At 32.6% G+C, this 15,861-nt stretch overlaps 3 protein-coding genes across 3 annotated transcripts; all 3 read left to right on the top strand.

The window, feature by feature from the left end:
* Positions 1–3,675: 3,675 nt before the first annotated feature.
* Positions 3,676–6,656, top strand: LOC127251593 (mitochondrial dicarboxylate/tricarboxylate transporter DTC). Its single transcript, XM_051275337.1, has 6 exons — positions 3,676–3,912; positions 4,385–4,468; positions 5,164–5,225; positions 5,469–5,830; positions 5,917–6,131; positions 6,225–6,656. The coding sequence occupies exons 1-6, from the start codon at positions 3,796–3,798 to the stop codon at positions 6,279–6,281; spliced, it is 897 nt and encodes a 298-aa protein (XP_051131294.1). The 5' UTR covers positions 3,676–3,795; the 3' UTR covers positions 6,282–6,656.
* A 324-nt stretch (positions 6,657–6,980) lies between these two features.
* Positions 6,981–10,599, top strand: LOC127251592 (5'-adenylylsulfate reductase-like 5). The gene is made up of 4 exons (XM_051275336.1): positions 6,981–7,454; positions 8,813–8,994; positions 9,689–9,813; positions 9,934–10,599. Exons 1-4 carry the CDS (start codon positions 7,275–7,277, stop codon positions 10,377–10,379), a joined length of 933 nt encoding a protein of 310 aa, XP_051131293.1. The 5' UTR covers positions 6,981–7,274; the 3' UTR covers positions 10,380–10,599.
* A 598-nt stretch (positions 10,600–11,197) lies between these two features.
* On the top strand, positions 11,198–14,669 carry LOC127251371 (uncharacterized). The gene is made up of 5 exons (XM_051275035.1): positions 11,198–11,345; positions 11,457–11,577; positions 11,655–11,758; positions 14,136–14,267; positions 14,344–14,669. Exons 1-5 carry the CDS (start codon positions 11,343–11,345, stop codon positions 14,368–14,370), a joined length of 387 nt encoding a protein of 128 aa, XP_051130992.1. The 5' UTR covers positions 11,198–11,342; the 3' UTR covers positions 14,371–14,669.
* The last annotated feature ends 1,192 nt before the right edge of the window (positions 14,670–15,861 follow it).

The raw sequence follows: 15,861 nt of genomic DNA on the forward strand, positions 1-15,861 counted from the left end.
TACAAAAATAATATTAAAATACTATTTATTTAGTTTAATCATTGTTTAATTAATTAATTAATTATATTTTTCCAAATTTTGTATATGGAGAAAGTACAATCTTAGCAAACATATTTAAAATTAAAAACATTGAAAGTACAACACAAGCAAACAACAATTAATAAAAAATTATTAAACTCCTAATTTTATTGAATTTATTTGAAAGAGTAGCGGTGAAATTCAATTGGGCTACACAAATTTCTCATTTTATTTGGGATTGGGAGTCCAGCCCATTTGGGAGACGGGCCCAATACCACAAATAAATACTCCTTACTAGCATTAATTGAATTGAACATAAATTTTTAACTAATAAATTAATAGCATTAAATATTACTTCATCAGTCTAAATTTTATTGTCCACAGATTTTTTTAGGTGATCGTTTTTTTATGAATTGACAAACTTGTTCTAGAGTAGAGATTACGAGTAATAAACGAATGAAGAGTAAAAATATAAAATTTATGTTTTTAAAAATGAAATAAAACAATAGTTCTTTTATGTCCCAAATAAAAAAATAGGACATTAGTTTATGGACGGAGGGAGTAATTAATGCACGCATGCATGAGGGGCTTAATTTTGAAATCTGATGAGTGATTTTAATTTTGATTTGACAATTACATACAATGGAGGGGTTTCTTGGGCACTTTGATCACAATGTGACACCATTATTTATATTATTCAATAAAATAATAATAATAATAACAGTTGTTGTGTTATGTCAATGTGTTAAATTTGATGTAATTTTTCTTGGTAGTTATTGAAATTTACAAAAGTATTACAGAAATTACAATATTGTTTGGATGAGATTGTTTTTATTATTTTGAAAATATTTAATGAAAAATAATTTATTTCTTTGAAAATATAGATTTTTAAAAAATGAACAATGTAAAGTAAAAAAAATAACAAAGCCAACATGTTGAGAAAAAAAATATATATATATATATATATAAATAATCAAAAGAAAAATACAATTAGAATTTGGGTATGATATTATAAATAAAAGTTAAACCAGATTGAATTGATTACTTAAAGTCAATAAGATACACTTTCAAAGCGAAGCACACTTATATAGAAAATTGAGTCACAATAAGCTACACTTTCAAACCAAAGCACACTTGAATAGAAGAACAATGAGTCATAGCCATTAAAAAAAAAATAAAAAATTAAACAGAAATAATAAATATTACTCTCTCCGTCCCAGATACTATGTCATGTTGCCGTTTTTGTCCGTCCCACATACCATGTCACTTTCTTTTTTTGGAAAATGATTACACACTGTAATCTCATTTTAAATTTTTAAATTTTATTTTTTAAATTTTAATTAAACTAATTAGTTACCTTAATCTTAATTTATAATTATTTATATTATAGGACAATTATTTTCACTAATACATTCTTAATTATCTACTAATTACACCCCTCATAAAATACCGTATCTACAGTGTAGCAGACACGGTATCTGGGGTTGAGGGAGTATTATTAATATTACCATCAATTTGATTAGAAGTAATGGTGACCTAACTCAGGTGTGTTTATCTGTGATTTGAATAGTAAAAATTTTGAATTTGAATAGCTGTGTGATGTGATATAAATAGGTCTTGAGCGTAATGTTTTGAATATAAAATTGATTTTTAATTTAATATAAACAAATAAAAAATAGGTGTTTGATTTGATATTTTGAGAGAAATAAGATGAATAATGGATTAAAAATCCAATTCTCCAAACAAACACACCCTAGTAAATAAAATCATCACCAAATTTTGTCAAAATTTTATAAATAAGTGGGGAGATATTCATCGTTTGAATAAATTAGAGAAAATCAAAGTCTTACAAAAATACAAATTACATTAGATTAAGTAGTATGGGTATTAGTATTTCATTTCACTATTATTTAATAAAGTATTTGATAGAATATATAATTATATATGATTCAAAATTCGGGCCCATGTAGATGCAATATATATTTCTTTTTTATTTTTTTTGAATGATGTAGGAACTTGCAATTGTTATCCGAAAAGTGCACATTCTTTATCTGTGTGGACAGATTCTAAATAAATCTCATTTTCCTATTATCATCGTCGTCTTCAATTAGTTGTCATTTTCTTACTACATTAATTCCATTATAAAATAGTCAAGAATTGAGACAAAAAGCGTCATGGGAAACGGCATTTCTTGTTGCTAACTTCCCCTCCCAGTCAAGTTCAAGCCGCAAATAAAAAAACTCATATTCCTATTTGGTAGGGATGGAAAAAATATTCAAATTGTGGAAATATTATCATATCGTATCAAGAAAATAAAATATACTGATAACGGTATATAGTTCGACATTTTTTCAGTATATATTGAAACAGCGAAACTATCGAAAACATTCTATATTGTTTTAGTATTTTTGTATTTAGTGTATAAATATATACTCATAATTCAATCTATTTATACTAAAATTAGTATTTTTAATTTTTTTTAACATTACAATAATTTATTATTTTACTATTTTAAATCAAAATCAATACTATTTTTTTATAGTATAATTTCAAATCAAAATATACCAATGAAAGTATATATAAAAGTATTTTAATATTAATGATTAATTAATTTTATTATAATAAAAATTAATAATTTTTACTGATATAAAACAAAAATGATAAAAAACAATTTCAATTAGTATTATATTGGGATAAAGTATAAATAAAGGTAAAAAAAAAAAAAGAAAAAGACTAAATTAACCATACTAGTATTGTATGATATAAAGGTAATGACATCTGTGTAATATATTTTAAATTATAAGAATATTTGTAATGTTAGGTAGACAGTACAATTACTAAAAAAACGGAAATAGATAAATTGTAAATTGTTAAGAGACGGAGGGAGTATAATTATAATTTTATTTTATTTATTTATTTTTTAAAATAACAGTAAAATATAACTATTTTAAAAAAAAAATAGAATTGATAGTTATTAAAATATAATTATTTTTGTAATTGAAATTTTTAAAATATCGTGTACATTGTGCGAGTGGATGAAGGATATTATTTTAAACAATATCATAGATTTAAGAACGATCAGTATGAAATAAACTTGTAATTATAAAGTTACTAGTTTAAACATTAGACGTCCTTTAATATTTTATCTCTCACACATCTTCTAATATAATTTATCTTCTCAAACTTAATTTATAAATTATTAAATTACATAAAATTTACTCAAAATACGATGAAAAAATAATGAAAAAAATCAAAGTCTATCCAAAAAGCAAACGTGCTCTTAGGGTATTTTTTTAATTGAAAATATGATTTTTTTTAAAAAATTAATATATTATATATTTATTATTTTTATATTATTTTAAATAATTTATTATATTTTACGTAAAAATATATATAAAAAAACAATTATTTTCTGCCACAAAAATGGCAGTTTCAAGGGTTTTTCAAATTTCTAATTAGCAATGACCAATAAATTAGCACCAAGAAATAGCGATGGGTCAAAGCAACCAAAGCTGGTCCCACAGTAGTAATTGGGATGGCGACTCGTTGGTGGAGCTGGGGTGGAGATGGGATCGGAGTGGTGTACACTTGAAGTCTGCAGTGGATGGCTGTCCAAAGAAATACTAATAAAATATTAATTTAATATATATCATATTCTTCTATATTTGTGCCTGCCCTTGTTAACCAAACCCTCGTTCTCGTCGTCTTCATCGCCCATTACTTTAATTCCTCCCAAATCTCTCCCCCCTTTGCTCAAGGAATTCCAAATCAAGAATAATGGGGGAAGAGAAGCCGAAAACTGGAGGAGTGTGGCCTGCCGTCAAGCCCTTTGTTAATGGCGGCGCCTCTGGTATGCTTGCGACCTGTGTCATTCAGCCCATTGACATGGTCAAGGTATCTTCTTCTTCTGCATCCGCTGGATTTGATTGCGGCTTTAGGGTTTAGATTTGATTGCGTCTCTAGGGTTTAGATTCGAATTTTGGGGTTTGTGGTATCCAGGCAGGGTTTCAGATCCAGGATCAGATGGGTCTTGTCTTGTATTGTTTTGCTCGTCAGGAACGAATCCGTGAATCTTGTTGTGGATTTGATACTGTGCTGTTCTGTTTCTTCTGAAAAAATCCTCTTGTTAGATTTTTTCATTTTTGTTATGGGTTTAGATCTCTGGTGTGTTCGCTGGGTTTTGCATTTGTTTGTTGAAGAATTGCACTTTTCTAGAGCGTTGTTTGGGTTCTCTTTGTGCGATTAGATCGTTGCAAATTGAGCATGAACAAATTCCATGGAATGGATTGATTTGAGAAGTCTCTTTGAATGCTTCCAAGAATTGGAGGCTATTACCTCTGATCTGTCATGTCTATCTTCATTTCAGGTGAGAATACAGCTCGGCCAGGGATCAGCTGGCGAGGTGACCAAGAACATGCTCAAAAACGAGGGTCTTGGTGCCTTTTACAAGGTTTGTTTGTTTGTGCCAAATAGGCCTCACAACATCCCTCTACATTCCTCTTAGATACTGTTATACCTTTTGTTATGTTCGGGAGCCAAAATTGTGTATAAGATGATTTGATTTATGGGATTGAACTTGACCAAGATGGTTATATATTTACGGTGATGCATTGCATCGGACTTTTTTGGCACACACAATACCTACATTCTTTTTATCTTGTTTGGGATGCTACCGCTTTTAAACTGCTGCCAATTATAATCATGTATAAGGCATACTGTACACATTCGAAGGCTTCACCTGCTATATTATTAAGTGCTTGGTTTTAGGGTTAAAGTGAATTTGTTTTAGGTGATAGGCAGCCTGACTCTTTAGTATACAGAATTGATGAAGGCAGCGAAACTTTTGTGCATACTTTTAGCTTATCATAGTTGTGATTGCTCGGAAGCACTATTCATGCGCCTAAAGCTTTCTTACACTAGGACACTCACTTTAACACAGTTGTAATGCGTTTGTTGGGCGTGTTTTTTCACCTCTAAAATGTAAGAAAATGTTATACTTGCTATTCAGTATGTCGAGTGCTGTGCTTGTGCTATGCTTACTAATAACCATGATGTTTTTTTAGGTTTTTCTATAGTTTATATTATCTATCTAAATCCAACACATCTTGAATTAGTTAGAGCTTATTTGTTTTGTTGTTTCTACAGGGTTTGTCTGCTGGGCTTCTTCGACAAGCAACGTATACAACTGCACGGCTTGGATCATTTAAGTGAGTACATTATCTTGATTGTGTCAACCATAGCTAGTCGTGACCATGTTCAATTAAGCGAGAGGATTCTCTCTGGAAGTAGTTGATAAACCTTTTATGTTGAATTTTTATTATATCATGTAATTTTGGATAATGATCTCTCTAGTTGTCGATGTGCTTCATGACTTGGAAAAAATCTACATGGTTTCGTGAATGGCTCAAATGTTTAGCGTGAATTAAATGCTGTCTGAAATTGTCAAACAGGATTTTGACAAACAAAGCCATAGAGGCAAACGATGGGAAGCCCCTACCCCTTTATCAGAAGGCCATATGTGGATTGACTGCCGGAGCAATAGGGGCATGTGTTGGTAATCCTGCAGATCTGGCGCTCATTCGCATGCAGGCCGACGCAACCCTACCTGTTGCCCAAAGGCGAAACTACACCAATGCATTCCAAGCCCTCTACCGTATCGTTGCTGATGAGGGTGTGCTTGCCCTATGGAAAGGCGCTGGCCCGACTGTGGTGAGGGCCATGGCTCTCAACATGGGCATGCTTGCTTCTTACGACCAATCTGTGGAGTTCTGCAAGGATTCACTCGGTCTTGGCGAGGTTGCCACCGTGCTAGGTAAGATAAGATAAACTCGTAGAACGTCATTCAAGTGTTTTGATTGCATAAAATATATGAACCCTATTTGGTGTCGATACATTCAGGGGCAAGTTCGGTTTCGGGATTCTTTGCTGCGGCCTGCAGCCTGCCATTCGACTATGTCAAAACCCAGATACAGAAAATGCAGCCGGATGCTACGGGAAAGTATCCCTACACTGGATCACTGGACTGCGCCATGAAAACGCTGAAAGCAGGAGGACCTTTGAAGCTGTACTCAGGATTTCCCGTATATTGTGTTCGAATTGCGCCTCATGTCATGGTATAATTGCTGTCCCTATCCTTCACCTGCCTTCGAACACTGTATCTTTGTCCCGATTTCTGACAGCCGGTCGCGGTTGTTGTTACATTGCAGATGACATGGATATTCCTGAACCAAATCCAGAAGATGGAGAAGTCTATGGGATTGTGATCAGGATGCTGCTAATCTTGAATAATGCTTTGGTATCTCCTTGGAGGGTTTCATGACTTTGCATCTTCAAACACTAAGATTTATTATTATATCATTACAAAGAACCATGAACATTTTTGGAATTGAACTTGAACTGAGACTGAGATTAAGAGCAGCCAGCCGCCAGCTACCATAGAAATTGGATTCTTAATTATTATTATTATTAGATCTCAAAAATTGATGACTGCTTCGGCCGAATAATTTCAGCAGTGATGAGTGTTCTCTATATGAGCATTGTTGATTACGTGTCTGTCTGCGATTGGTTCAAACAGACCTATGGCTTGTTCAATTTGCTTTAGAGCATGCCCAAATTCATTCCATATGTTTTTGGTCTTATTATAATATACGTACTTTTTTATTTTTGAATTTAAAAAAATTTGAATTTTTATGTTCAGTGAATCGAATTTGTATATGGTGGTATAAACTCAGGATCAATGAAACGAATTTGATTTGTTATCATTTTTATTTGTTTTTTTAATATTTAATCAATTAAGAATGACCATTCATAAATATTTTTAACATGGATAACTGAGTGTGAATTGAGGTTGAAATTTTAGCTGTAATATAAAAATTTATTGGTTAGTTCAGCTAGCAGGTCCGATGACTCTGTCAATTTTTTATTAAATAAATATTTGTAAAATAAAAATTATTATTATTATATATAAGTAAAATAAGTAAATAAGGGGAAGAGGGGTGGATGGTTCCTTCTTTGCAAACGGATTGGTTCCCGACAAATAAGTGAGGCGACGAGAAAAGAGGGACGGAATCGGATTGCAAAGATAACGAGGAATTTCCAGGCAGAAGCTGGATATGATCAGGGAGATTTGTGTATCCGCTCGAGTTTCTTGCCTTTTTCTCTTTAATTTCTAGGGTTTTTGTGTTTCCAATTTAGCCAGAATCGTATATTTCTGTCGGAAGTTGGTCGGTCGGACGGCCGGCGGTTTCAGGTTACCGATGCGAATTTCTATGGACAAACATATGTGTGTATTGTTGATGTGTGTGTTGGTGGAATCGGCGGCATCGTTTGGATCGGCTTCAACACCCTCTGTCTGCCCTCGTGATTTCAACTCCTTCCTCTACGATCTCAATTCGCAGTGCCCGTTTTCAAATCCCTTCTCTTCGCCACCTACCCAGGTATTTCTTGGGTTTAATTTTTCCTATTTTGCTGTGTGATTCGCTGTGCGATGTGTAGTTTGAAAATCACGTACTGTTTGTTTTTATTATCTCTTTCGTTTCACACGCTCGCACACATAACACCATCTTGTTTAATTGTTTCTGGATTTGATTTATTTATTTATTTTATGCTTCCCTTGTCCTTGGGAATCTGTTTACCCGTTTCTTCATCACTGTAGAAACAAGTACAAGAAATGGTTTCTTGAATTTGCTATTTGAAAATTGGCCATGAATAGCAGTTGGATTTTATTCGACGGCTTTGTTGGAAAAAGAATTTCGGTGATATATCTGACTTGATTTTCCTCTTCTTTTGGAAGCATCTTGATTTGTTTATAAAGTAGGTCGGTAATACGATTATATAGGATAAGGAAAAGTCTTTGGTTTCTCGGGTAGACCTTTAGGCTTTAATTCAGTGTTTGTGGAAGTTTGTTGCGTGCTTATGGTTGACCTTCATTCTATCGGGACTATTTTAGATTATCAGATGGATGTAAAGTTCATGTGGCCAACTGAATAAGGCTATTTGAAGCTTGTAACATATAAAGGCTTTAATCTTATGATATATGAGCAGTTAGACTTATTTATTTGATTGAGATCTAGAGGCTTAACAGGAATCTTATGTTTTCAATATAACAAAAGGATATCCGAGCTTAGCGATGAGGATAAAGTTACATATTGAAAGCAGACACTTCATGGCTCATTTAACCCTGCGTAGTTTATTAGTTCCTTCTTGTAGGACTACCAGTCATATTGGCGCATGAGATCAGTTTCCCTGGGCTAGAATGAAGCTAGCGTATCTTGTGTGACAAAATCATATTAAAATATTTTCAGTGATTGAAAGGCACTGTTGCAGTCTCTTGCATTGTGTCCTAAAGCAGTCATCATCCCCGGAATTCTTTGAATGATATTTCAGCTTCTTTAATGAGTCGAAAATTTACTCTCTCTCCATTGTGGTATACAAATCATGGATTGATGACCGGAGTAAAAATCACGTCAGATAAACCTAATGGTGTGATCTATATTATTGCATGATGATCTTTATTCTACAATATAATAATTATTCTCAAACTGCTTTCAGTGTCTATGATCATGGCTTTTACCTGTGAGAAAATATTTGGTCCGACTTTTTGTGGTATGACAGCTCTTGTGGTTGGTTTGAATTACTGATGCCATATTATAGCTGCACTTGCTATGTAAAATTAAAATTGCTAATAGCTTTTCATTAGTCTTTTTTAAAAAAAATTAAATAAAATTCATAGTTGTATAAGATATTTCATTATCAGCTGAATAATTTACCAAAATATATTTATATATCACTGAAGGTGGATGGAGATTCATTGGAGAAAGCTGTTAACTCCAGTCAGAAAAATGAATACACTGCTATTCTGTTTTATGCTTCCTGGTGTCCTTTCTCAAGCACCTATCTGTCGAAGTTTACAACTCTCAGCGCCATGTATCCTTACATCAAACATGTAATGGTTGAACAATCTTCAGCCATGCCAAGGTGTGTGGATAGTATATGCATTCTTTGAATATTCGATGCCCTCTGATTATTATTATTTATATTATTATTATTATTATTATTATTATTATTATTATTATTAACCTTTTCTTTATTGTATATAGCTGGATTATATTTTCTGTTGACTGACACAGTTGTGTAAAGTGTAAATTTTGTATTTCTATAGATTATCATGCAATGATTATGTTATAAGAAATGTACTTAATTGGGTATGTGTTCTTTCAAGTAATTATAAACTGGAAGTTTTTAAATGGCTGGGATTGAGTCAATATTGAATTTGTACTCTTTTGTGTGAGAAGGATAAGAGTTATGTGAGAAACTATGTTTTCAGTTATGGGAATCCATGCAAAGTTAATATATTTGGCAGAGTTTATTCACTCTACCTGTAAGAGGCTGAATCTTTATTTTCTAACCATTTGTAGTATGTCATAGTTCACCAAATTTATGTAGATCCTTGTAAGGATTTGCCACAGTTGCATCACATACAGTCTGTTTTGTGTGGTGTTCATTTGATAGATGCTCAAATGTAAGATATTATAGATTCTAATGACGCAACAATGGGGCATCACTCTTGTAACTATGTTCCTATGAGTCCAAAAAATGAACTGATTTGTGACTTTTTGACACTTTTCATCAGTCTCTCCCTTGTTTTATTCAATTTATATTATCTGTGCAGTGTATTCTCTAGATATGGGATTCACAGTGTACCGGCACTGCTGATGGTGAATCAGACATCAAGGGTGAGATATCATGGTCAAAAAGATCTCCAGTCGCTTGTAAATTTCTATAAAAGAGCTACAGGTAGCAACTGCAGTATGATTCCTATTCTTCTTCTTGATACATAATGAGTTGATATTTCTCCTGTATGTTTGGAAGATAAAATTGTCTAGCTATTTCATCTTACATCTGAATAATACTCAGGGCTACATCCTCTGATCAATTTAGTCGAAGAAACAGAGACTCCAAAGGATTCTGCAGGTGGTTCACATGTCCTTAAACTCTGGGATGGAGCGTCACTGAAGGTGACATTCGCGAAGGAACCTTATCTGCTGCTTTCTGTTATGTTTGTCATCCTGAGGGCTTTCCTCTACCTTTTCCCGGAAATTTTATCGCGGTTAATGGCACTATGGATGGCATACATTCCTCGTCTCAATCTTTCAATATTTGGAGAGTCGAGGCAGGTCTTAGGGCACGTGCTACATCTGATTGATGTGAAGAGAATTTGGAGCAAGCTGAAAATTTGCAAGACAAGGAACTTCCACCAAGGGGCGAGAAATGCGGGAGTTTGGGCATCATCCCTATCCTCGGTGTCCCTGGGCAAAGCTCTGTCATCCTCGTCGTCTTCTTCATCGACCAGAGGGCTGTGAGCGACCAAATTAAACAACCGGTATGCTGCTCTGCTCTGCTACTTTTTGTAAACTCTTTGGCGCTCGATCTTTGTGTGGAAAAGCTTAAAAAAAATGTTTGCTAGTGGGGGGCAGTGAGGAATGGTGTAAATTTTACGACATCTATGTATTCCTCCAATGCAATGCAATGTACATGATCATCATCGTGTAGTTAAAGTTGGACTTTGATTTCTGGCCTTCATTTCTTTTTGGTTTCCACTTCCATGCTCTTTAATTTGGTCTCTTGTTCTGTTCCGTTCTATTCTCCCTGCTAACTTACTACAACTTAACACTTTACAATTCAAACTAAAATTTAAAATCAACCCACAAAATCAATTTCTAAGTAAACAAACCTTCAAAAATTGCCAATGTCATTGTTTTAAAATTGTATTGTTGAATAATGCTATTAAAAATGATTCTATTGAGTACTTAGTACAATATATGTTTTTAAAATTAACTTCAATACATATTATAGTTACTTAGAAAAAAAAAACAATTAAACAAAATTTATTTTAATTCTTTACTTAATGAAAAAAAATAAAAAAATATGAAATCAAATTAATTAACTATAGAATTCAATACTGCTTAGATTGCATGAAAAAAATCAATTAGGTTAATCTTGTGATGGAGGGATATTTACTCTCCTCTCATTCATCTTTTTTTTTTACTCGGGAGCGTGCTGACGTGTAATGAGCACGTGCTACTAATGGACTTCTGGTTGTTTGTTATACTTAGGCCCAAAATTTGTAAGTTTATCGGGATTTTATCAATATGGCCCAAATAATTTTACTTGCATATATCTATATCTTTATACACCGTAAATTAGAACTCCATATAAACGTCCAACTCTCCTAAACCCTAGTTTCTGCTCCGGAGCTTCTTCAAAACCCTACTAATCTTCCCTCTTGTTGCTTCGGTGTTTCTCTGCTTAAATTCTCGGCCATCATGGTATTCCTCTTAAATTTTCACTGATGCCGTTTCATGTTTTATGTTTTATTTTTTTTATTTTTGCCAAGTATTTTGGGGACGATGTCTTAGCATATTATGTGTGTGGAGCAGACTGCAGAAGCTGTGAACCCGAAAGCGTATCCATTGGCGGATGCGCAACTCACTATAACTATCCTTGATCTGGTTCAACAAGCAGCCAATTACAAACAACTCAAAAAGGGTGCCAATGAAGGTGTATATTGTTTTTCTTTTAATTTGTTTTGTATGCTGCTGCCTGGAGGGCTGTTTTTAACGACTAATTCTGTACAGCAACGAAGACGCTGAACAGAGGAATTTCAGAGTTCATTGTTATGGCAGCGGATACTGAGCCCCTTGAGATTCTTCTTCACCTTCCACTTCTTGCAGAGGACAAGGTAAGCTCTTAGTTTTAACTTGCTTTTCAATTCGTTAGTGTGGATATCTATAAATGGTAATTAATTGCTTGTGCATTGGCACCTGGGTGTTGTTATGTGAATAGACTGATGGTGATTGTTAGTTAGAGACAACATTGAATTGTATGAACATGTAGCTTTAATAATTCTTTGAATTCAAGGGAGTGTGTATCTGCCTATGAAACGTGTGTTCTAGTTGTTGGCAAAATAATGCACATAATTAAGGATATGAAAAGCTTAGTGCTTACAACAGTAACATAAATTAGGATTATCATAAATAAGGATTACTTAGTTAAATGTGTGGTTTTGTTATTTATTTTTTATTTATTAGGGACAAATAGGATTAGTTAGGGCCTATTTTGTTTTTATTAGTTAAATAATGATATAAAAGTTTTACCCTTTTTCTTTATGAGTTTCTCCCGACCATAGCCACCTGCCCTCATTCCACACTTTAGCCACCAGTAAGGCAGCGGCTGTTCCTCATTGAACTGTTTTATTTGTTCTATCTCGAATTTTAGCGCTTGTATTGCTGTTTATACATAAAATGGTTTGTTTCTTTTTATTCTTATATGTATATTTTATATTGTGTATTTGGAAGTTCAATCTTGTTCAATATTATTTATGTTTGTAAGGCATATATAAATATTATGTGCACATATATGTTTATGTTGTATATTAAACTATATTAATAGTTAGAGGGTCTGGTGTGCTGCACCAAGTGCTGTTTACAACTATAGTTGTCGTAGGGTTCTTTGTATATTTGTGATGTAAGATAAAGGTGCTATTTAGAAGTAGAATGTGTGACAAATGATATCCTTCCAGTGGTTTTCACAGAGTCTGTCTAAATCCTCTGATACTCCTTTTTTGTTAAACTTAGTGAGTGATCTAAAGTTCTAAAAACCCGTACAGCATTTATGGGAAGGAAACAGATCAGAACTTTTAAGAATTGATAGACATTTTGATTAGTTTAGGCAAAATTCAAGGAACGATTACATTTTCAGATGTAATTCTTGAGTTCTCTCTGAAACTAAGCAAGAAGTTATTCTCGACCTTTGTATTGATAGTGGAAGGGGGGCTAAAGAAGTGACATTGCCTAAATTTTGTAACTATATGGTTGCAGTGGTTATTGTAAAAATTTTTTTAAAAATATATAAGGTATGAAACTTTTAAGCTTGTAAAAGAAACCTAAAAGTGAAATTGAAATTTCATCAAACTCGATCATTGCTCGAGACATTCTAATTTTAAGGTATGCCTAATTAGTCTCAGATTTTTCAAATCTATAGAGCCTTCTGCTATAATTTGCATACTTTTTAAAACAAAAGATTTATGGCTATTTGCACAGAAATAAAAATTGAGTGGAGCCACATAAAGAAGAACCACTTTTAAGGGCTTAGTAGAGAGCTATGATAACCTTACAATATCTAGGTTGTTCCAATTGTTTTATGTCTCTTTCCTTCCCTTTTCTAGGGCTTGTGGAGGAATGAATATTTTATCCAAAAAAATCCTTCTGGTGAGAAGATGCCAATATGCATGCATAAGATGCAACCTCTCACAATTTCTATATGTTACTCATGGGGATTTCTCATATTATAGATACATTCTTCTAGACATGTGTCGAGTAGGTTCTCCTGATTTTCAAGTAGCCAATAATAATAAGATTATTGGTGAAGTCTAAGGGTGTGTTCTTTTTGTCAAAAAATAAACACATTTTCCCAAAGAAATTAATGTGTTACATACATTCATTATTTTTATATTACTAAACAATTCCTTATACCTCACATCAAAAAATATTCCTTCAAACCATTTCATAAAACAAACACACCCGAAAAATTCTTAGAATTTTACCGCTTTCTTCAGCTCACTGCCTGATTAGTTTATCTTTTATTATGAGCTTGTTATCTACAAAATTTCTATTATGTGAATGAAAATAGGGTCAAATATTTTAACATTAGGAAGGTGAGATGCTCTAGTTAGTGTTTGTTGTGCCATTATAGTGAAGAAATTTAGTTTAATGGGGTATGTGTTAATAAGATATTTGCAATTTGAGAAGATTGTATGTAATCCTCTCCCCATACACTTAGTATAAACTTATCACCCATTTAGATCTCATGTTTCCAGCTTGACAGGATATGCTCTCTATTTGTGACATAAGCTTCTTTGGAACTGTGCTATGATTAGGACATGTCATGCAGTGATTGACTCTAATAAAAGAAAATTGATGCTGGCGCATTAAAAATTTTCTTTTGGTTTTTTTCTTAGATTATCATCTCATGGCTGATTTGTTAATTCCATGTCACATTGATATAATACTTGTCATGATGGATTATAATACAAACAGCAATATCACATATAATTGCAGAATGTTCCCTATGTTTTCGTTCCATCAAAGCAAGCTCTGGGTCGTGCATGTGGAGTTACCAGACCAGTCATTGCATGTTCTGTGACTAGCAACGAGGGAAGCCAGTTGAAATCCCAAATACAACAATTGAAGGTAATGATCATCTCTAATCAATTGTAACAATGGCCATTAACATTCTTCCTCAAGTACATTTTATTGTATTTTTCAGGATGCCATCGAAAAGCTCCTCATCTGATAAGGTGATGCTGTTTACAGTGTGATGGGCCTCTGGAACCAAGCCCGAGGCTTTGACTGAGGAAGTTTCTTTACAGAACGGTTTGTTTCGAAGACTTTTTTGCACTTTACTTGCCTGTATCATTATTGGTAGAGAATTATGTGTGCCATTTTACCATGAACGAACACAAGTAAGACATTAGCTTGAACTAGAATCCAAGAAGTGTTACCGAGTGAAATTACTTGTGGGAACTGTCTTTTATTCATTATTATTCCATATTCTGAAAGACATTGGGAAAAAGAAAAAAATAGTTTGAAGTACCTGGGTTGCAATGTTAGGCTTACTCATTCAACAAACCATACCGGAAAAAGGCAAGATAAAATTGAAGTATAGGCCATAGTTGCTGCATGACAATTTTTATTTTTTAAAATAATATATAATAAATACATATATGTATATATATATTTGAAAGTAGAAGTTATCATATGATTGGGAAAATTTAGTGGATAATATGATTATGGTGATAGAATTGTTGTATAGCTCAGCTGTCTTATTTGACCATTGGTGGGGTGAGCTGAAGTTTGTTGAACCATCGAGGGAGAACTGTTTTGCATCAGCTTATTTTTTATTTTTTAATTTTTCATTGCTCATACTTTTGGGTATACTTTTTTTGCCTTGTAACTTGTACCATATGTTTGAAATTCCTGTCCGTGGATTTTTCGCCATGTTTAGTTACACTAGTGATCTTATATTTTTACAATAAATTATGGCTCAAAGATTATTTTATTGGATACTAGTAAAATTACCCTAATACTGTTATAAGCTCCTATACCTATAGTATCGAGATCTTAGATCGTGTCTATTAATTATTAATAAACTTTATTGCACAACAATTTTAATATTAAAAAATATATTGTATTAAATATAATTTTTTAAAATATATTATACTAAAATTATTTTTATACAAATTATTATACTAAATATTTATTCATATTATAGTATTAAATATTTGTTTCGTGAGAATATGTTCACTTTAGATTTTAATTTGTCTACTAAAAGTGTGCTCATTATATTTAGTAATATGTAGTATATATTTTAAAAGTCGATACCTTTTTTTTTTTTTTTAATCTATTTATACAAATGTGTTTGATGGGCTTTATATATTTAGTACACTTATTCCATTTTAATTAAAAAATTGTATTACTAACCTCATAAATTTACAAATAATATTAAAATATTATTTTTCTTAATCTTTGTATTTATAAGTTTTAAGTATAGTTTTATAAGACAAAGTACTTGTTTTTTTTATCACTTTGTTATAATTTTCAAAATTCTCCTAAATTGCGTGAGGAATATTTTGAACTCCAATTATAGTTTGTCCAAGAAATTAAAAAAAAAACACTCAAGGAAAGTGTTTCTTAAAAAATTACAAAACTGGTATTTTAGTTAATACCTTATTGGGCCCAGAGAATTCAATCTTAATGGGCCCAAAGTTCCATATGGGCTTCAAAC

Source organism: Andrographis paniculata, unplaced genomic scaffold, assembly GCF_009805555.1.
Source record: "Andrographis paniculata isolate CXL003 unplaced genomic scaffold, ASM980555v1 Contig45END, whole genome shotgun sequence".
In the NCBI taxonomy this organism is placed as follows: Eukaryota; Viridiplantae; Streptophyta; class Magnoliopsida; order Lamiales; family Acanthaceae; genus Andrographis; species Andrographis paniculata.

What these genes read in the sequence shown, in the direction of transcription:
- LOC127251593 (XM_051275337.1), top strand. Translation starts at nt 3,796, where the DNA reads ATGGGGGAAGAGAAGCCGAAAACTGGAGGAGTGTGGCCTGCCGTCAAG. An exon ending in AGCCCATTGACATGGTCAAG is followed by an intron (nt 3,913 to 4,384) that starts GTATCTTCTTCT and finishes TCTTCATTTCAG; the next exon opens with GTGAGAATACAGCTCGGCCA. An exon ending in GCACGGCTTGGATCATTTAA is followed by an intron (nt 5,226 to 5,468) that starts GTGAGTACATTA and finishes ATTGTCAAACAG; the next exon opens with GATTTTGACAAACAAAGCCA.
- LOC127251371 (XM_051275035.1), top strand. An exon ending in CACTTCTTGCAGAGGACAAG is followed by an intron (nt 11,759 to 14,135) that starts GTAAGCTCTTAG and finishes ATATAATTGCAG; the next exon opens with AATGTTCCCTATGTTTTCGT. An exon ending in CCCAAATACAACAATTGAAG is followed by an intron (nt 14,268 to 14,343) that starts GTAATGATCATC and finishes TGTATTTTTCAG; the next exon opens with GATGCCATCGAAAAGCTCCT.
- LOC127251592 (XM_051275336.1), top strand. Translation starts at nt 7,275, where the DNA reads ATGCGAATTTCTATGGACAAACATATGTGTGTATTGTTGATGTGTGTG. An exon ending in CAATCTTCAGCCATGCCAAG is followed by an intron (nt 8,995 to 9,688) that starts GTGTGTGGATAG and finishes TTATCTGTGCAG; the next exon opens with TGTATTCTCTAGATATGGGA. An exon ending in TTTCTATAAAAGAGCTACAG is followed by an intron (nt 9,814 to 9,933) that starts GTAGCAACTGCA and finishes AATAATACTCAG; the next exon opens with GGCTACATCCTCTGATCAAT.